This window comes from Esox lucius, chromosome 8 (assembly GCF_011004845.1).
Source record: "Esox lucius isolate fEsoLuc1 chromosome 8, fEsoLuc1.pri, whole genome shotgun sequence".
NCBI classification, from domain to species: Eukaryota; Metazoa; Chordata; class Actinopteri; order Esociformes; family Esocidae; genus Esox; species Esox lucius.
Window position 1 is genome coordinate 33,283,699 of NC_047576.1, and position 22,325 is coordinate 33,306,023.

The 22,325-nt window shown below is 42.0% G+C and overlaps 1 protein-coding gene across 3 annotated transcripts; it reads left to right on the top strand.

Moving 5' to 3' along the window:
- Positions 1–670: 670 nt before the first annotated feature.
- Positions 671–19,830, top strand: hps3 (HPS3 biogenesis of lysosomal organelles complex 2 subunit 1). Of its 3 annotated transcripts, XM_013135134.3 has the most exons (19): positions 671–1,222; positions 1,517–1,872; positions 2,035–2,209; positions 2,401–2,578; positions 3,593–3,675; positions 3,826–4,015; positions 4,121–4,202; positions 10,127–10,281; positions 10,788–10,889; positions 12,095–12,203; positions 12,335–12,612; positions 14,081–14,258; positions 14,368–14,601; positions 14,747–14,932; positions 15,118–15,312; positions 15,630–15,737; positions 16,051–16,257; positions 16,947–17,037; positions 18,980–19,830. In XM_013135134.3, the coding sequence occupies exons 1-19, from the start codon at positions 1,006–1,008 to the stop codon at positions 19,105–19,107; spliced, it is 3,252 nt and encodes a 1,083-aa protein (XP_012990588.1). In that variant the 5' UTR covers positions 671–1,005; the 3' UTR covers positions 19,108–19,830. The 3 variants fall into 3 exon arrangements, with proteins under 3 accessions (XP_012990588.1, XP_010865403.1, XP_019904767.1); XM_010867101.4 differs by lacking the exon at positions 10,788–10,889 and having other exon boundaries at positions 672–1,222; XM_020049208.2 differs by lacking the exon at positions 671–1,222 and having other exon boundaries at positions 1,818–1,889.
- Positions 19,831–22,325: the final 2,495 nt, after the last annotated feature.

The following is a 22,325-nucleotide window of genomic DNA, read 5'->3' on the forward strand; positions in this document are numbered from 1 at the left end:
CATAAATACTATCCAGCCAAGAGCTATATTAAAACATTTTATAAGAAAGACAATGATTGTATCTGTAGTTTGTGTAATGAATGTGAAAAATCTACAGTGCATTTATTCTAGCATCGTCCAATTGTTCAAAATTCTGGAAAAATCTATGTAAGTTTATTACTGAAAATATTGAGGTTGGTTTTTGTTTGTTTTGGAAAGATGTATTGTTTGGACTAACAGATAGTACAAAGAAAAACATTTGTGTGTATATGACTAATCTCATCATTATTATGGCCAAATATCATATTCATAGATGCAAGTTCACGAGAAAGAGCTCAGACAGTACATTTCTTAAATAAAAAAATATTTTAAACAAAAATCTATTAAAACGGTAACAATCTGCACTAATTAAAGATTTTTTAGGTAGACTTTTACTCCCCCTAGCGTTTATTTATAGTGATACAGGTGTAATATTTTAATTTGTCTATCTTTTATTTTTTCGTTTTACTTCCATTGTTGTTTTTTGAAAGTTCAACTGTTTCTGAGGCTGTTGAAATCTCTAATTAATAGAAAAATAAATAAATAAATAGAAATAAAAAAAGATTACCTTTAAACGCTGTTCTGTTTAAGATTTCCTTGTATTTCAAGTAGGGAGCCTCACACTCCAGTGCAGTAGGTGGTGGTATGTGCAAGTTCAGTTGGATGGGATCTGGCAACCAAATCGAAAGAAGATTTCCGTGTATACATGACAGTTTCGATGGAATGGCAAAGGGAGTAAACTACCAGACTGGAGAGAAAAAAACATTTTCAAGTTGAACGAATCCTTCCAAGGGAGGGCGGTGCATGTGATATTGATCACGTTATCTACCGGTAGCTGTCTAGGATTGGTCTAGCGCGTTAACCAAGATGATTACTAGAGACATTGAAAACAAACCCACCCTGCACTGTATTATCTGGATAGAGTCAATGTAGCTATATTGGTTCACAAGTAGTTTCTCGACGTAACGTACTAGAGAAAAAGTGAGGATGGTTCATGTATACAACTGTCACCCCTTCGCGTCCCAGCAAATTGTGCCAACCGAGCAGGAACCTGGTTTGGTTTGTTGTGGAGGGGGTGCCTTGTTTGTTGTGTCCGCGGGAGGATGCAAGATCGAGGCTTTTCTACTGGAAGAGGAGGGGTGTCCTCTTATCTGTCGCTTCGCAACCATGGGGACTGTGCAGCGAATCCTACACAGCGAGATAGGTGTGAAACATTTCTCTGACTTCCTCTTACCTATTTTGCGCTGTTTTCTAAGCCGCGAGACCTTATGAGGTGCATATGTATTACTAATTTAGAGTTTGAGAAATTCAGAGTGAGAAACATTCGATGGAAGTGCATTCGTTATGAATGGAAACGTGTGTTATTATTATTGTTGATGATCAATTCATTTTAAGGCCACTTTGCCACATAATGTAAACACAGAATATAGGCTAAATATACAAAAGACAATGTCCTCCTCTCATTCACCTCTCATGTTGTCCCCTCCACTTACCCCAGGGGACTACCTGGTAACCATTGAGGAGAAGAACAACGCCACCTACCTCCGTGCCTACACAAATTGGCGCTACCAGGCCGCAGAAAAGACCCGCGTGGGTGTGCGTCTGCTTGGCCACTTCTTGCGTGGCTCATCCCTACACGGGGCTCCCAAGGAACAGATGGAGATCATTGAGATTCCACTGTTTGAGCGTCCACTGTGTGTGGCGTGCTGCGGGGTGACAGGGGACCTGCTGGTGGGGTGTCCTAAAAGCCTGGTGTTGTTCAGTCTCAAGAGACAGGCCCTCAGCGACAAGCTCTCTATCCTTGACTTTGAGCGTTGTCTGATCCTCCACCTCACGGGACTGTCACCTCATCAGGTATGTCACCTCATCAGGTATGTCACCCCATCAGGTATGTCACCCCATCAGGTGGTACCTCAGTGAGCGTATTTAATAGACAGTCTCTGTCTGAACTGTTTTATTTGATAACAGGGTATAGAGAACTGATGATGAGGTTATGGTCTGTTATTCATCCCCCAGGTGGCGATCTGTTCAGGGTACATTGCCCTGCAAGCAGAGCTGGAGGTGTTGGTGGTCAAACTGGAGAGACTTCCTGGTTCTGCCTTTACTCAGAAGTCAGCTGACAATAAACCCCAGGACCACTCCCTGGTTCCCAAGGACATGATCACTGGTGCAGAACATGACACTGACACAGGTAACACAACTACAGCTTCACTCATGGATGGTGGAGGTAGGAAGAGAATGATAAATGTGCTGATTCTGGTTTGTTCTGGCCGTTCATGCTTCTTAACACGAATGGTGCAGATACTAGTAGAGCCACCGAACATAGTATGGTCGTATATTATGTCTGACTGGTTTAAGTTTACATTATCTTCATATTTCCAGAGTTGAGGAGAGAGGGTCTGGCTGGTAACCAAGACCTGGATGACTTCTTCATATTCCCTAAGCACCAGGAGCTACTGGGGGAAATGGCCAAGGACTGTGGGGTCAAGGTTTCTTTGGAATGGACAGGCATGGAGAGCGAATCCAGGGACAATCTCGCAATCACCTATATCTTATATAGGTGCATATTTTATTTTAATCACATTTCTGTCAATTTTTTTCAAAGTGGACAATTCAGTAATTCTATTCACAATTTGGTCGGTTCACTTTTCCAAATAAAAAATATCTAATTTCCACCATGTGCCCATGCCCAGCATTGCTTATTATAGCTGGCACATTGCTATTATGGCAGATTGTCACTAACGTCAGCCTTGATTTTCCAATAAGACTATGCCAAGTTAAACGCATTGGGCATGGGTGTCTTTTTCTGCCTTTCAAAACCTTTAGATGGACTTGCATCTAAAAAAGGTCAGTGCTTTTGAGAGTGGTTACTGGACTCGTAATATTCAAATATGCAGATTTTCCAATCAGAACAAACTGCAGATCTAACAACCGTAAGTACCAATAACAGCACACAGAGGAAAAACCGACAGATGTTATTGTATCAAAACGTTGCCTACATATCAGTAAAAGAGAGTAAAAAAACATTGTTTCTAGCTGAGGTTAGTGACAATTTATGTGTTCTGGCTCACTGGCTGGGCATCACCTCAAAGGATCGAAAGCAAGGCAGGTAAGTTCAAACTGACCACATGACTGTATGAGAGGATTGCATTAAATATTATTCAGTGGCATGCATGCAAAACAATGTTACATTTTATTTCTTTTAGTCTGAAGTGGAATTCTTGTCAAAGTTTTTCAACTAAGGACCTATTCACATGAAGAACAGTTACCTGGAAGACATTTAAATATCATACAATATTTAAATAATTGGTTGATACATCTTTATTTGTATTTGCAACAGGAACTTAGAACCCTGATGGAGCATGGCATTACACTTACGCTGCTGCTTGCCAAAATATGGTCTACAAAATATATCAGAATTTCTCACTAAACTCTCCTTTACCTTTGAAAATAATCACAGCTAGCGTGCTTTGATTAGGGAGGCACACTGTACCTATTTTTTATGAGAAATAGGTTGTTGACATTTAATATGGTGACATTTAACACATCTTATCCAATTGGGTCTCCTCTCTAGGCGTTTTGCTCCAGACTTCTTCCAGGGTTGCAGTGTGGAGGACACCCACCTGCACTCCCTGCAGCTTCACCCCATGTTTACTAGTGAGTCGTAACTTCCTTATACATTCTTACCAACACACACGGTAGCTAGTAGGGAAACATTGTAAAGTAGAAGCAGCTGTATTACTACAATCCCTCCTTCACTTCTCATCTCTCTCTCTTTTCCTTTGGTGTTCTCTCCCTTACAACCAGGTAACCAAGACTTCTGCGCAGACGGTAGTAGAGGTGTGGAGCCGACGTGTGTCTTCTGTTTTTTTTCGCTGCCCAGCACAGGCTATGTGTACAGCGTGAGGGGAGGGGTGGAGATGGTCTCAGCCTATCAGTATCCAGAGAAAGCCCAGCAGGCGGTCCTCACTGACCTCTTCCTTCATATCATCACCAAGTAAGGACAGATGGGCACTCTGGAAAACAAATCCCAAGTCCTTCAGACTGATATTATTGATTGATTTATGTGGTCTTATATAGATTTCTCTGGTGTGTTTGTCAGGAATGCTCTCCAGTGCTTCTCAGTTAGGTGTGCTGCAGTGGCAGCTAGAGCTGAGGACCCTTACATCGACACGACCATGAAGGTGAGGACCACTCCACTCCCATTAGCTAATGAGAGACCAGTCAACACGCAGACCGATCCCTGGGCAGGTTTTGATATACAGTATCTGATGTGCGGATAGCTACTTATCCACCTTGGGGTAGTTAAATAAACAGGATTAATTGGGGCATCATTTACATTAAAATAATACTTGAATGTTATTTAAATTACAAAATAATTCACGTTAGCGATGAAATATATTGCGGCATACCTACATGTAGCTACAATGTTTTGTGGACTGGTGAGCAGTTTTTTCTGAAGGATATTGAGTTGGGTACATTGCCCTCCACTATTAAGTTCAAAGTTCAAAAGGTTGATTTGTCTTATGCAGTAACAAATTATGGCAATGAAATGCTTGGTTTTCCTACTCCTGACAGTAATAAAAAAACAATAAAAATAAGAAGATAAAACAAACTTTCAATAATAACACTATACAAATCGCATCAATAATAATAGCTATACAATTGTACAACCGTAGTGTAATGTAAAAGTGACATGGGTGCATGATATGATTGGCAGATGAGCATGATATAAAGTGACAGGTGTGCATGGGACTATGGATGGAAGGGGGAGGGGTTCCTGAATTGAGCAGCCTTACGGCCTGAGGAAAGAAACTGTCCCGAAGCCTGTTAATTTTGGACGGAATACTCCTGTACCTTCTGCCTGACGGCAGCTTTTTAAACAGTTCATGGCATAGGTGGCTGGGATCTGTAATGATTTGTTAGCTCCTCCTCCTACACCTCTCTGTGTAGAGATCCTGCAGGGATGGCAGGTCAGATGCGCTCTGCTGTTTTAATCACCCTCTGAAATGCTTTACGGTCGAGAGAGGTGCAGCTACCATACCAGCCATTGACACAGCCGGACAGGATAGTCTGGAGAGTATCCTGGAATCCATGCCAAATCTCCTTAATCGGCATAGGAAGAAGAGCCGTTTCCTGGCCTCCTTCACTACGACGTTAGAATGATGAGACCAGGTCAAGTCATCACTGATGTTGACCCAGAGGAACCTGATGTTGTGAACTCTCTCTACTGCAGACCCATTGATGTTTATGGGGTGTGGTCTCCCCGCCGCTGCTTCCTGTGATCAACAATCATCTCCTTCATTTTGCTGATATTGAGCTGGAGGTTGTTATCCTGATACCACAAAGTCAGTGACCTTACCTCGTCTCTATAGGCTGACTCGTTGTTGTCAAAGATCAGGCCTATGATGGTGGTGTCGTCAGCAAACTTAATGATGGTGTTGGAGACGTGGGTTGCCAGGCAGTCGTGGATGAAGAGAGAGTAAAGGAGCGGGCTCAGCACACATCCCTGGGGGGAACCAGTACTGAGAGTCAGTGAAGAGGAGGTGGTGTTGCCCATCTGCACCATCTGGGGTCTACCCGTCAGGAAGTTCAGGATCCATCTGCACATAGTGGGGTCGAGACCCAGATCCCTGAGCTTCACCGCTAGCTTGTGGGGCACAATGGTGTTGAAGACTGAGCTGTAGTCAATGAACAGCATTCTCACGTGGTCCTCTTGTCCGGATGAGAGAGTGCGGAGTGGTGGCTCAGAGCAATGGCGTTCTCTGTGGATCTGTTTGGTCTGCAGGCAAACTGTAGCGGGTCAAGTGTTACAAGCATGGAGTCTGTGATGTGTGTTTTAACTAGCCGCTCAAAGCACTTCATGATGATTGGTGTGAGTGCTACAGGGTGGTAGTCATTCATGCAGAGGACTTTTTGCTTTTTTGGCACATGAACAATGATTGACTTTTTGAAGCAGGTGGGGACCACTGACTGACATAGCGATAGATTGAAGATATCAGTAAAGACATCAGCCAGTTGGTCTGCACAGACCTTGAGAACACGGCCTGAGATGTTATCTTGTCCAGGAGCCCTGCGGGTGATAATCCTTTTTAGGGCTTTACAGACATCCTGGTCCATTTGAGTATCCATGCCAGGGATGATGTTCTCAAAGCGAGCGTAGAAAGAGTTCAGTTCCTCTGGGAGAGAAGGTGACACTTCCCCCACACTACCTGTATTGCCTTTATAGTCAATGATGGTTCTCAGACCACTCCACATGTTCCTGGTATTGGAGCCCTGGTAGAGAGATTCTACTTTGACTCTGTATTGGCTTTTTGCAGTTTTTATTGCCTTCCTGAGGTCATTCCAGGATTTCTTATAATTGTCCTTGCTGCCGGAGTTGAATGCTGCAGTATCAAGGCATGGTCTGATTTGAAGTTGATGTGTTTTGTGAACTTTGGTAGGACTTTCCTTGAATTGGCGCCATTAAAATCACCCGCAACAATAAAGGCAGCTTCAAGCCTATCGATAACTCGAAAAAGTTTGTTGAGCCCAGCCCCAGCATTGGCTATTACTGGCACCTTTGGTAAATATAAGCAAAATGGGCTGTGAAAATAGGTTTTATTTTTTAAATATGTATGCCACAATTATTGGCACTAAATTTTATAATTTGTGCAACCTGCCTTTGCTAAGATTACAGCCAAGTCTTCTCCTATAATGCATAATGATTTTGGAGAAAACATGGCAAAGGATCTGAGACCATTCCTCCATACAGAATCTCTCCAGATCCTTCTGATTCCAAGGTCCACACTTGTGGTCTTTCCTCTTCAGCTCATCTCACGTGTTCTTTGTTTCTGGCCATTTTGAGCCTGTAATTGAACCCACTAACGCTGATACTGAACTAGCCTAAAGCAATAAAGTTTTATTGCTGCTTTAATCAGCACAACAGTTTTCAGCTGTGCTAACAATCGCAAAAGGGTTTTCTAATGATCAGTTTGCCTTTTGAAATGATAAACTTTGATTAGCTAACACAGGTGGTATCTGCAGCCCATTCAGGTTGCACAGGTCGTCCAGCTCCTCCAGGATGGCACATCCATACATGCCATCGCAATAAGGTTTGCTGTGTCTTCCAGTACAATCTCAAGAGCATGGAGGAGATACCAGGAAATGGGCTGTTACACGTGTAGAGTGGGACAGGGCCGTAGAAGGGCATCAACCCAGCAGAAGGACCGGTATCTTCTCCTTTGTGCAAGAAGGGACAGGAGGAGCAGTTCCAAAGCCCTACAAAATAACCGCCAGCGGGCTACTGGTGTGTGTCCTCATAGCCCAGCACCGTGAAGCTCGATTGGGATTTGCCAGGGAACACCAGAATTTGCAGGTCCGCCATTGGCGCCCCGTTCTCTTCACAGATGAGAGCAGGTTCACACTGAGAAGACGTGAAAGAGTTCGGAGAACATTATGCTGCCTGTAACATCATCCAGCTTGACCGTTTGGCAGTGGGTCAGTGATGGTCTGGGGAGGTTTATCCTTGGAAGGTCGCATATACCTCCATGTGCTAGCCAACGGTACCCTGACTGCTGTTTGTTACCAGGATTAAATCATCAGACCCATCGTCAGACCTTACGCTGGTGTTGTGGGCCCTGGGTTCCTTCTGGTGCAGGACAATGCCCGGTCTCATGTGACCAGAGTGTGTAGGCGAAGGCATTGATGCCATTGACTGGCCCTCACATTCTCCAGACATGAATCCAATTCTGAACCTCTGCGCCAAGTAGCGCCACAGAATGTCCAGGAGCTCACTGATGCCCTGATCCCGGTCTGGGAGGAGATCTCTCATAACACCATCCACCATGTGCATTTCTTTGAAAACTAGGACAATTCTAAGTGACTCCAAACTTTGAACAGTAGTGTATGTTTTTATTTCAGATGAATCCCAAAGATATAAATGTCATTGTTTGTTAATAACAATGTAACTTGAAAAAGGCAATTTGGGGGGTCTTAAATCCTTTAAAGGCTTTAAACTGCATAAATGAACAATGCACCCCTTATAACCCCCAACCCATTCTCCCATCCTCTGTGTTGCAATGTCCAATTCCTTATAGCAACAACTCCCAACAGATTCCAACCAGGAAGTCACATAGGCAAGGCATGCTCACATACCAGATGATCTAGGTTAGCTCTGTAAGCACGGAAGCCTACTTTGGTAGTTGCTAGAGCAGGGTGAGAATAGCTAATCCCTGTTGACAATGACTCTTTTCTGGGCTATGCTGGTGTTGAGATAAATGAAGTTTAAATAATGCTGATTTAATAACCATGTATTTTCATGTTTTTGTTTTATTAAATTGTATGCTGCAGTCAAGTTAGGAAAATGATTGAATACAATAACTTTCAATTGGTAAAACCCATACATTCTGTTGTAATTTGCACACCTTATCTCTGGGAAGAATAGGTCAAAACCGCCTTTTGTCTCACACTCACTCAGACTTTTCTCCTGTCTTGGTAAGAGAGACTGGATGAGAACCCAGCAATTAACATATAGAAGAAACCTGCTGTCTCCAACCCCCTGATGTTCTAGTCTAGGTTAGGACAATAGAATGTAAATTACTGTAACCTGGTTAAGATTTCACATCTGTATGCAAGAACCTGTTGATCTGTGACCGACATGTCACCATGCCAACAAAGAGCCAATAAGGATGGGTTTCACTCACGAGAGTGAAAAGTAACCGCCCGTGGCGGGAGGAACAAAACCAATGGTTGATCTAGATTCGTGGCGAATATTTGTGGAAGCTTGAGGGTTACAACAAGTATTTGACCGCTGCAGCGTATTTCATGTATTTTGACTTATCATTTCCTATTAATAAATCTGTGTTAAATTCTCATTTGGACTGAAGCCTCGTCCTTCTTCAGAGATCCTGATGCACGCAAATGATTAACACTGGCCAATTAGCATTGCTTCTCAGGCACTCGTGAAAAGCTTTTCACCTAAAATGTCCTGATACTGAGAAAGACCTGTGTAGAGTTTAAAAGGAGAAAATGTTTGCATTTATATGAGTTAAATAGCAAATATAATCTTTAACTTGAGTTACAAATGAAACAATCAAAAGCGTTTGTATTAGCTTCTAAAGTTTTAGCTGCAATAGAATTGCCCTTACAGGCCAAAACTGCTGCGGCTGGGCTAATAAATGTGTATTTGCTTATAGGAGCACCATATTTGGTACAAATGGCTCCCTGGGGCACATGATCACCAACAATGGGCAATTGAGGAGTGGAAAAACAGCCTGGTCTGATGAATCTGGCTTCAGTTAACTTGAGAGACCTGTGCACTTCACAGACCTCAACCCAATAGAGCATCTTTGGGATAAGATGGAACAGGCTATTCACAGCATGCTGTGAAATCTGCAGAAATGTGTTAATGCCAGTGCGTCAGTATGGATTAACATCCCTGTGGAACCTTTCTGACACCTTGCCCTGAAGAATCTGGGCTGTTCTGGTGTATCTAAGAAACTGGCCATTTATGGGATATTGTAATGTGAACAACTATATAGACTATAATGTGTGTCATGAGCGATCATGATGGAACATAAAAACAATGTTGAAAATGGAATAATGTTTTAAGATAACTAAGGTAGGTTGGTTAAAAAAAATGTACTTACCATTGTACAAAGTATCTAGCTACATAGATAAACATTCCCAACTGACATGGTCAAAAGCGCCCTTTCATTGTTTGATGGGCAAATGTAAGTGAATCACTCACACCAATCAAGTAATGTAGACTTTTCTGTATATATTAAAATATCTGATTAATAGTTTTATTGTCTGTAATTACTTGATCAATTTAATCAAGTAATTAATCAAGTAAGCCTAGGTTGTAATTTTCCATTTATTCTGATAGAGAATGTACTCCGTTGTTTTGAATAGACTCATGTGATTTGTGTAGTTCTGGTTACGTTCTTCAGGAGATGATGACATTAACAACCAAATATTTCGACCATTTAACAATCCCTTGAATATGGCACCCCGTCATCCTTGTCCCTCCTCAGGGATTTTGAACATGGGGACTTGTTGCTCGGCAAGCCTTATTAATGACGACCACATTTAGCTCAAGTGTAACTGGCTGTTGTATCGTGTGAAGGCTTGTCCTCCCATCACCATGGAGGTGTGCGCTCTGCGTATCCAGCTCTTCATTGGTCTAAAGGCTCTTTGTCACAATCGCCACCACATTGTCCTGCTGACTGCCGCAGACGTGGAGACCAAGGAGGACACGGAGAAGGCCACGCGCAGGAACACGTATGTTACTTGTACACGCGATAACACCATGGATCATTAGTTTGTCAGCATCATAGAGTTGCACTCTGCCCAAGAAACAAACTGGTTTGAGACCGTGTTATTTAGGAATATGAAATCAGAAATATGAAATCTCAAATTGCAGAAGGGATTGTCATGCTTTGTTTGGCCATATGATATAGCCCAATTTTTATCCTAACCTTGTGGCAACTTTGTGTGGGACCAGTAAAGCAACAGTTAGTCAAAACACACATCCTTCCTTTACGAAGCGGTGAAGCTACAATTTGTCCTGGATTCAATATGAAAGCAGCTTATAGGGATGGCAGCTTTTAACAGGAATGTCTGATTAACACTACACCGATAGCGTTCACTTTTTAGTGGTAAACTCTTGCCTGTATCCTGTTTATGTATTGAAAAGATTAGATTGTGAATTCCTAGTATTTTACTGTATAGTAAATCTGTGTCCCCGTTCCTGTGCTTTACGATTGTGCCTATTACTCTCATTGTAGAGAATGCAAAGATCACAAAACCCTTACAGGGATTTTGCTAGCGGTAGGTATAGAACCCTCCAGCAATCCCGGTTTGGAGAGTTTCCTGGCTCGCTCCTTCCTGTAAGTCCTGGTCCCTTGGTAGTGTATCCCCCTGTAGTCCACCTGAACCCCCAACCCCACTAAAACAACCCTAACCATTTTCCCATCTGGCTACTCACTAACTGTGTGTGAACTTAACGTAGCACATCAGTGTTTTGACATCACTCCAGTGGAACACTAGCAGTGTACAGCGAGCATTAAAGGTTGAGTGCAGGCAATAATGTGATTATAGAGTGCCCTCTGTGGGTGTTTCGACAGTGAAGAACGGCTGAAGAGATGAAGGATCAGAAGAATCCACTGTACCTGGTTTTAATGAGAACATACAGCTTTGGAAAAAATTAAGAGACCAATTAAGAGTCTATTAATTTTAACCCTTCTGCTTCTCTCTCAAAACCTTGCTTTCCAACTTTTTTGTAAAGGAAAGAAAATGGTGCAGTGGTCTCCTAATTTTTTCCAGAGCTGTATTTCTTGACTTGATCTTTGTGTTCCAGTTTCAGCTCACCTCGTGACCAATAGAAGAAAAAAGCGAGACAAGGCGTTCTCAGAAGAGATGTAGGGCAATGTGCAGGAATTTGTCATCCTCCGCCAAGCTTTGCCCTTTCTCTAAAACACACAGATTGTTGCACACAGCAGCCTTTCATGTCACATGAGTGCCTGGCACTGCTGCTATTAGCTACTTGGGGAAGACAAGGAATGTTTAACTGGCTAATAGCATTAGGTCTTATTAGATGTAGCTGTTCGAGGCCATAATGGATAGGCAGCAGGAAGAATGAACAGACACACACCCACATGATTCACATTAATCTCAGAAACTCTACCCTTGATAACATTCCTTGGAGATTGTTTTGGATTTGTATGTAGGCATGGTAGTTCTTCAAATGAAACACCATGGAAAAGTTCAGTTGAAAATTTTTTTTAGGTTGGTTTGTTCCATTTGTGTGAAGTCAGAGCAAGACAATCAGCATTCTGTTAGTTTTGTTGTCATCAGCACTTCCTAACTGTGTAGCCACGTGGGTCGTGACAGCCAAGCCTGTGTTCTCCATGGTCCAGACAAGGGGGCTGCCTAAAACCTGTTGTGGTAGATGTAATTGTGGCTAAGCTATAATTTCTGACTGCATGGAAGCTGTAGTACCCGACATCTGTGGCCGTTGTTAAAATATGGCTGGTATTAAAAAAGTGTTATAGATATGAGCTAACTACTTTTTGCTACCCTGACCTGATCCCAGGAACAGAAAGTCATCCTTCGCCAAGCACCGGGATCCCAGTGAGATGGGTCATGGCTGGAACCTGTATGTGGTCAACACCGTCCCACCACTCCAACTCTACAATGAGATGGTACAGCCCTGTCAGACATTACAAGACAAAACATCATTTTTACCATCAAATTGGTTTTGGCTGTGTTCATGGTGCTGAATAATTAATACTGTTTAACCTTCCATTCAACAATACGTTTTCCTGTGGTTTAGGTGGAGTACAGTAAGAAGTATGAGGAGACCAACCCTCTGTCTCAGAGCTGTCTGCACCTGCTCAGCGAGGCCCACCTCCTCCTGAGAGCCACTCTCCTGGCCCCTCGGATGAGAAACCCTGTAGGGCAGTGTCAGAGCAGTAATCAGAACCTATCCCTTTCCCTGGGGTATAATGCAACTGACACAACAGGCAGCAGCACTGACAGAACCCCAGACCGACAGGAGCTGCAGCTGGCCTTCCAGGAGAGCTGTGCCCAGTTAGGAGACTGCTTCAGTAGGTTAGTGGGATCAGGGACATTTTAAAAGGGGAACAACAGTCACATGATCCACCCATTTTAGAAGGCCTTCAGAAACACACTAAATGAAAAAGTGACCTTACCCTGTCTCAGATGCTCTATATCACCACCAATCAAAATGAGGTTCAAGTGGCAGCGGGTCGTTTGGGGAAGGTGGTACATTGCTCTCTCTGTTTTAATAGGCTAGAATCCGATCACACCCTTGTCTTCTAAAACTATTATTTGTTTGGCTAGTTGGACATTTCAAATGGATGAAAATGCAGTTGTTTCCCTTTAAATCAGATTTGAATTATTTAAATTATTTACTTATTGATGTTCATACATATGTTAATTGGCGTAATTGATATATTAGCTGATTAATTGGTTTGTTGACTTCTTGGTGCATCCAGACAAAGCAGCTGTTATGCTTTCTTAAGGCCAATACCGATTTCTACGCATTTGGTACATTTGATAGCACTTTGTATCTATAATAAACTAAACCAAAACAAACAGTCATGTGAAAAAGAACACCCCTGGAAAGTAGTCTCTCTTTTTATATATATTGGAGCAGATTTGTTCTGAAATCCAGCTTTATTCAATGATATATGTAACCCAATTCAACAAATCACAAAAAAACGTTTTAACCATTCATGCAGTTTGCCAAACATCATCCGGAAAAGTACCAAAACTACTGGTACAGTTTGCTTTGAACAGATGGGTCAAATTTATTTTCCATCAAAGCCAGATGCCATATTTTTTTGCAAAAACAAATCTCTCAAAAAGATGAAGCTGGACTGAACATGCAACAGGAAAATCGTCCACAACAAAGCTACCACAGAATGTCACAGAAAGAAGAAATTACTTTGTAGGTTATCATAACCTCTTATCTCAATCCTATCAATCCTATCGAAATGCTGTGGTTGTGCATGTAAGACAGTCCTTGAACGACAGTTGAAGTAGACATCCTCTCAGGCAATGTAAGACACAGACAGTTACAAGAAATGGCTACACTAGTTTATTTCAAGTGGGCAAAACCAGTTTTTGAAGGTAGGGTTGTATGTACTTTTTCTGCAATATGAAATTTAATTTCATTCGATTTTTGATTAATGTATTATTTCTAAGTAAATATAAATTGCCTACACTAAACTATTTTAAGCATCTAGTAATATCTGTTAGTGTTTTCATAAGTAACTCACAAGGAAACAAATATGTTTAATGACATGGGCGCAGGACTATAAATGTGCAGAATAGTTTTGTTGACAATTTACATAAAATAATCTCAATGTCAACAGTTTTACAAAAACATGGTAACCATGAATAATTTTCTTCACCAGTCTATGTGAGCAGACAAGTTAAATATGCATCACTTGTTTTGTAGACTTGTTTTCCCCATTATCAAACCCCCCACTTACTGGTGGAGTGACTTGTACGCTAATAAGTAGGTGTGACAATCTCTTCCGCTGCTGCGTAGGTTTGACAAGCGTGACTGCCACCTGGCCCTGCCCTACTACAAGATGTCAGGTCTGTCCGTGACAGAGGTGATCTCCAGGAACAGGTGTCTTTCCGTCAGCCCCTGTGGCTATGGAAAGGGCTTCCTCTTCTTTCTCAAACACTCCCTGTACGATGAGACCATGGAGGAGCTGACAGAGGTAGGTGGCTATGCAAGTCCTAGGAGACCCGCAGCCATTCAACACCACCACATCCGCTTCAATAGCCCGCAGCATGTGTCTCAGTGGCTTGTGCCTGTGTGTGTTGTAGGAGACGGCCAACGAGGTTCTGGATATCTTCGGTGCGGCTGAGCCGTCCCAGCTTCCTCATGTCATAGCCAGCCCCTCGATGGTTAGGGCCAGCCCTGGCAGCGGTCTGGCTCACCTGGAGAGCCTGGAGTCCATCACAGGCCCCGCTGTACCCCTCACTCTCTCCAAGGCTGCTCTGGCTCTCCGCATGGGAGACCTGCAGCTCTATAGACAACACATGGACAGGCACGCAGAGGTGTGTACCAACTGTGTTTGTGTGCGTAAATGATATTTGTTTATCGTGGGTTCAGTAGATAATGGTTGGTGTATGTAGATAGATGTAGTATGTTTTTACGATGGGTATCCGTTATCTTTGTGTACTTTGACTGTGCACCTCCCAGATGCTGCAGGTGTATGGCTTCATCGAGGAGCCCAAGCTGTTGCTCCACGGCAGAGGGCATGCGGTGGTGCCCACCCCCTTGGCACGCCACCTCATGGAGAGCCAGGATGGCCTGCTGGTGGCGGCTTTGGTGGCGCTCCATGAGAACAACAAGGTCAAACTGGATGAGGCCGACCTATTCTTCCAGGTCAGGGGTTACAGTGTGTGTTTGTGTGTGGGTCATTCTTCAGGGATTGCCTCAGCATTGTAATATTTCAGTCGTTTGGTGGACCATCTTTTCCACACTTACTTACTGTTTTCAGTTGGCATTGCAAGTAATTTACCAGAGAACCACACATCTTATTTGAATGTATTGAAATGTGTGTCCTGTAGGACCTGTGTGGGAAGGTGTCAGGGCTCCAGGGAGGCCCTCAGCTGCTGGTGGACTTCTGGGAAGCCCTGCTGATGGCATCGTCACAGGAAGCTGTCATCCAGGAACTGCTGTTTCGTCTCACCTCTGTCTACATTGACCGCGTTGCATGCCGAGACAGTAATGGCATCAAACCACTGAAGACTGCCGACGACCTGGTGTGTTTCTGCGCGTCTTAGGGCTGGGCGATGTCCACCATTGTCCTATTGTAATTATGTAATCATATCACCTTCTATTGGACTGAACATTTACTGGGTCCTTTGAGAATGGTAGGCTATTTGCTGTTTGTTTTCTGCCTGGACCATATCCTAAGGCTAAACTTAATCATACATTCTATTCAATATTTCTCTGAAGTTATTTGTTCTTTCTCACTGTTTGTCCCCTAACTAAATTACCTTTCTATCTGATTCGTGTGTGTATGTGTGTGTGTGAGATTCCCTTTGCGCTTAAGTCCTGCGTTATTTCTTGGTTCTAGATAAACTCCTGCTCTCACTTTGGCGTCATTTATCCCTGGGTGAGTATACTCACTCCAGCTCACTTTAACATCGTTCATGATCACCAAGAAGACCTCCAGAAATTACAGGTAAGTCTGTTTACATTTCTCAAATTGTAACTAGTTGCACAAAACCACTATCGCTGTTCTCCTTAATTTTCTCCCACCATTCACAAACTGACAGACTTCACTACTAGGCAGGTGCCTTGAACAAAAAAGCAGCAGTGCTCCAGACCTTGTATGTTATAATAACCTCTGCTCTTCGATCAAAGAACTTATCAGTCTCTCGGCCTGCCAGTCATTAAACCAATTAACCAACTAAACAATCAGTGTAATGTTATGCATTACATGTTAATGTACCACATGGCAAACAAACTAACATGGAGTGTCCCTCCCTTCCCAGTCCCTGCTTTGTGGTCCCACACTGGATGTGTCATCAATTCTGCCCCTGCTGGAGCAGCTACCTGACGAAGATAATGCAGGGCTCAGTCTGCACGTGCTCTGTGCCACCAAGCTGGGCCACCATGACAGCTCCATCGAGAGGCTCCTAGACTGCTGTCCTGAGGCCATCATTCCCTACGCTAACCATGAGCTGCAAGTCAACAAAAGGGTGCTGCTGTTTACTTTGTATATCACACTAATTTGCCCCAACTTCTCTTGTCCTTAGTACTTTCACAACTTCTTTTTAGGCCTTAAAGGAAAGAGTCACCCAAAAACTAGATGTTGGTATTTGTTTCTTCCCCCGTTAATACGTTTTGAATGTCATCATGATTGTTTTAAAAAAATATATACAATCTATACTCTTGTTTTTTTTTATAATCCCCCCAAAAAAGCATGGTTTATGTCCAGGCTAGCATAATTTTTATTTAATTTTGAAAAACCAACTAGGCCTGACATTGAATACCAATAACATAGTCAGCTCTAGTCTGGTCTAATTTCCTGCAACTTTTCCACACCTTTGTTAATGGGGCGGAGAGATTTTGGTTGTTGCAGCTTCAAATGTAAGTTTTGGGTGAGGGATACAATACGTGCACTGCTCTTTCTCCAGTGTTGCAAAGCAAATCCTTAAATAGTTTAGGTTGCGGAAATATTTCTTCCTAATATTGAGAAGAATGTGGCTTGTCACAGAGGTGACAGGTCCCTAATCGAGTTGACGATATCCCTCTAAAAAGGTTTAATTCAAACATTAGCCATTTTAGCAGGTTTGTGGTAATTTACCTTCTCCTTGTAGCCCTACCCTTAAATCAATCCTAGTCTGAAATAATAACATTGCATATCTATTCATGTGTGTTTGTTCAGGCTCTGTGGTGGCAGAAGCTGTTACCTGAGCTGTGTGAGAGAACCAGAGCAGCAGGGGAAGAGAACACTATCTTACTGTCTGCACTCAAAGGTACATTTATACCTCTTTTAAATGAATTACAAAATTACAAAATAATCTTGTAATTATTTACAAAAAATAATGTACAACCCTGTTTTTTTACCCAGCATCCAAAGTTTGGATGCTGGGTAAAATGCAAATAAAAACAGAATGCAATGATGTGCAACTGTGTTGCATCTGCTTTTCTTTTAACAATACTCGCGTTTGGGAACTGAGGAGACCGATTGCTGGAGTTTTGAAAGTGGAATGTTTTCCCATTCTTGCATGATATTGGATTGCAGCTGCTCAACAGTTCTGGGTCTATCATTTTTTAAGTTATGAACTTTAACCACTATATTGTTTGTCTTCACAAATATGTTTTATTATAATAATCTGCCGTTTGCTGTCGCAGGAGTGAAATGCTTGAACGTTGCAACAGAATGTAACATACTTTTTGCTACTTATCATTGTTATTGCCTCCATTTATGATCATGGACTTGTAGGCTATTCAACTACTGGTGGACCCTTCTGCATTCATTTCAACTGTCTGCATCTCTACTATTTCCTCTGGTATTTTTCTCCTGCCTCCATCTTCTCACTTTTCTCAGGCCCTGTATTTTTTAGATTGACTATACAATCTATTATTATATTTCAGTAATATTATCTATTACTTATTTTAACAAGAATTATTATTATTATTACTTATTTTAACAAAAATTTATTATAATTACAGCATTTCCAATAACCAGTAACTAATTTACACAATACCCCTGTTCAAAATGCTACAGTGCTCGGTAGCTGCTATGCCACACCTGTTACGGTCGCAAAAGCCAAATCTGTGTCTGTCTCCACTGCCTCACCTTCACTTACTTTAGATGTAAATTAGAACATCCATTAGAAATCACATACTTTAGACTACTGTATTTGACAAAATATGATTATTACAAAATAGTTTAAAATTAAGTTGTTTTCTTTTGTCATTACCAGTATGCAAAAAGGCCTGTTGCATTTTGGCACCTAAAGTAAGCTTGCAAACTGACCCAAGAGACTGGCGAAGATTAGCTAGCTAGCTACCTACCCCCAAATAAAAAACAGAGAATTCCGCTGAACGGTGACTAGTTTGCCTCCTATCATGCACCAATACTTTAGTTAGCTAGCTAGCAGCACACCTTCAACATTGACCCAACAGGAGGAGAACATATCGCTAGATTTTAAAATAACATTATAACGAATACCTAAAATTAAGGGAAGCTAGCAAGTTAATTGCAATATCATGTGTGACGTTTTCCCGTCACTGTTATGGTACTACTCGACGTTGGTGTGACAGGAAAATCACCTTTGGGCTGAGTCTGCGTCTGAAACATTATGTTGCTGCACTTGGCAGCATCTCCCTCAAGAGACTGTTGACGTTCGTCTCTGATTTTCTCTGCACCACCTTTTCTCTTCCTCTTAATTTTAACAGCATGTGTTAAAAGAAGCAGCCAATACTCCAAAAAACCTTTGCTTGAGATATTGATCAATCCTGTTCTGCAAAACTGTTGGACAAATGCAATTATGCACGGGTCATTCCTCCCCCTGAAATATTGGATCGGCCCATGTGAGGAGCCATTGTGAAGTCCTTTGTGCGCCTGAGAAACAGGGAGAGAGAATTTAAGTCAAGCCGAGTGGCCCACTTCAATTGCAATGAGCGGCTGCTGAGCGTCCCACGTAATTGGTTCGGCCCGGCCCACCGGGAAAAGTCTGAACCTCCCGATTGCCAGCCCCCTGCCTTCAGTGTATTTGCATTTCATAATGCACCAAATGTTTTCAATAGGGGACAGGTCTGAACTGCAGGCAGGCAAGTTTAGCACCTGGATGCTTTTGGACACTGATGATGGCTTTTGGACTGTGCACTTATAACAAGCCATGTAAAGCATGTAAGCTGTAGCAATGACAGATTTCCTTAATTTCTGCTGTGTATTTTCCCTGACAACAGAAACACTGGTGGTGGTTGCCATGGAGCTGAACCCTTTGGAGTTCTTGGACCTTTTGCCTGAAGACGGAACAGCAGAATTCTTCCTGCCTCACCTGCTGGATTGCAGCAAGAGAAACCTCATGACATGAGCAGATGAAGACAGGCCGCAGAATTGGTAGAATGGACATGCAGTAGCTCCAAAAAAAGTTTGATTGGCCACTCAAATGATACGTCAGCTTAGTTGAATTTGACAGAGATACAAGAGTAGAACACAAGTGTCTACAAACATTACAAATGTTAGTTTGATTAAAATGTAAATGTTTAAACATTCCATTCTCTGCTGGGGTCAAGTAAAGGGCCTGCTCCAGTCTATTACTGTGCAAAACTGGAGTACACCTCTATTTTTCAATATTGGCCACCATTTAATTCAAAATTTTAGTCGAATGAAATTATAATAATAGACATGAACTGAGTGGTTTAAATGTTCCATTTATCCTGCCATATGTCAGGTACCATTCGAATGTGCATTTGTATACTGCTAATGGTAGTTCGCAAGAAATATTGGCCAGCTTGAAACTTTTTAAAGTCGAGTGAACATTATGGAAGTGAATGTACAATGTAATTGTACAGTGATTTGTTGGACCAATCAATCAATGACATTTATTTATAAACCGGTTTTTACATCAGCAGTTGTTACAAAGTGCTTTTACAAAACACCCAACCTGAAACCCCAAGGAGCAAACAACAACAGTATTGAATTTCAGTGGCTAGGAAAAACTCCCTAAAAAGGGAGTTTTTGTCCATCAGAAGTTTGTCCATCAGAAGTTTGTTCAAGGCACATGTTGAATAAAAATGTACTTCATTTTGAAAAATATTAAATTAAGGGATACCTGCAAGAGTATGTGAGCGGAGAGCTGATATAAATCCCGCTCATCAGTCTCTAGCGAAGGTTACGCTTTGCTTTGCTCCACATCTTTCCCATCGCTATGCTGAAAACCGCTATTCGCTGACAGGAAAAATAATTGGCACTACAAATTCGCTCCTTTTATTTTTTGTTTAGTCAAATCTGTCAATTTTGTGATTGTGTTTGTCAAGTATTCGTTTTTTTATATAACAAAGTAATACAGTATTTGAATGAAGTCTTGTTTTTTTAGCTTGTTTTTTTAACAACATGAAAAAATGAGAATACAGTGTAAGTAATCATCATTTCAAATAGTCTACAGATCTATCAGTCTTTTAGCCAAAAAGTATAAACCCAAACAAGGAGCAATATATTACTTGTTTATTATATATTTTATATGACAACAAAATAGTAAAGCATTTTTGATACACTATCGGCTGCCAAGAAAATCTGATGTACAGCATTTTAAACAACATTTTGCCTATAGAATGTGTACATATTTTTTACATTTACTTGCTTTGAATTAAATTAAATTTAAACAAAAAAGCTGTAGACTATCAGCACATAGCCAAAAAGAAACAGAAAATATATTCCATCAATGGGCTATGAAATAGCAAATTGCATGCTTTCAAACGTTAAGTACTCAGCATTTAACTAGCAAATACATTGCGTATATTGGCTGTAAAAACACAAATCTAAAATTGACTTGTTTTGCTTAATGTCCGTCTATAGTAACTTGGAAAACACTTATAGAAAGACGAGTGTGGCCAGAGTCTGTGGCATCAGGATGATTTTATGGTGTATGATGTATTTCTTATCATTACTGTACTTCTCTACCACTCCTTTTATATCCAGTGAGGACCGTTGCAGCTGTGTAAAGTACAAGCCTTCGCGTATGTCTCTAAACTGGTTACGCACCTGATAATCCCCTATCACCCACTCTGCTTTAAATCTACGATCCAAGACAGCAGCTGGGAGAAGACGCTAAAAGTACTACATGTAACGAGTGGAAAAAAAAATCTTATAGTGTAGTTTTAATAATATTATAACTAATTAACAGATAATACAACTACTACCATATTTAATATATATACTGTATATACAGTGGAGGGAACAAGTATTTGATACACTTCCGATTTTGCAGGTTATCCCACTTACAAAGCATGTAGAAGTCTGTAATTTTTATCATAGGTACTCTTGCACTGTGAGTGACAGAACCTAAAACAAAAATCCAGAAAATCACATTGTATGATTTAAGAAATTAATTAGCATTTTATTTCATACATCAGAAAAGCAGAACTCAATATTTGGTACAGACACCTTTGTTTGCAATTACAGAGATCGTACGTTTCCTGTAGTTCTTGACCAGGTTTGCACACACTACAGCAGAGATTTTGGCCCACTGATCCATACAGACCATTTCCAGATCCTTCAGGTTTCTGGGCTGGCACTGGGCAATGTGGACTTTCAGCTCCTTTCAAAGATTTTCTATTGGGTTCAGGTCTGGAGACTGGCTACGCAACTCCAGGACCTTGAGATGCTTCTTACGGAGCCACTCCTTAGTTGCCCTGGCTGTGTGTTTCGGGCCGTTGTCATGCTGGAAGACCCAGCCACGACCAATCTTCAATGCTCTTAATGAGGGAAGGAGGTTGTTGGCCAAGATCAAGATACATGGCCCCATCCATCCTCCCCTCAATACGGTGCAGTCGTCCTGTCCCCTTTGCAGAAAAGCATCCCCAAAGAATGATGTTTACACCTCCATGCTTCACGGTTGGGATGGTGTTCTTGGGGTTGTACTCATCCTTCTTCTTCCTCCAAACACGGACCAAAAAGCTCTATTTTTGTCTCATCAGACCACATGACCTTCTCCCATTCCTCCTCTGGATCATCCAGATGGTCATTGGCAAACTTCAGATGGGCTTGGACATGCGCTGGCTTGAGCAGGGGATTGTAATCCATGACGGCGTAGTGTGTTACTAATGATTTTCTTTGAGACTGCGGCCCCAGCTCTCTTCAGGTCATTGACCAGGTCCTGCCGTGTAGTTCTGGGCTGATCCATTACCTTCCTCATGATCATTGATGCCCCACGAGGTGAGATCTTGCATGGAGCCCCAGACCGAGGGAGATTGACCGTCATCTTGAACTTCCATTTTCTAATAATTGCGCCAACAGTTGTTGCCTTCTCACCAAGCTGCTTGCCTATTGTCCTGTAGCCCATCCCAGCCTTGTGCAGGTCTACAATTGTATCCCTGATGTCCTTACACAGCTCTCTGGTCTTGGCCATTGTGGAGAGGTTGGAGTCCGTTTGATTGAGTGTGTGGACAGGTGTCTTTTATACAGGTAACAAGTTCAAACAGGTGCAGTTAATACAGGTAATGAGTGGAGAACAGGAGGACTTAAAGAAAAACTAACAGGTCTGTGAGAGCTGGAATTCTTACTGGTTGGTAGGTGATCAAATACTTATGT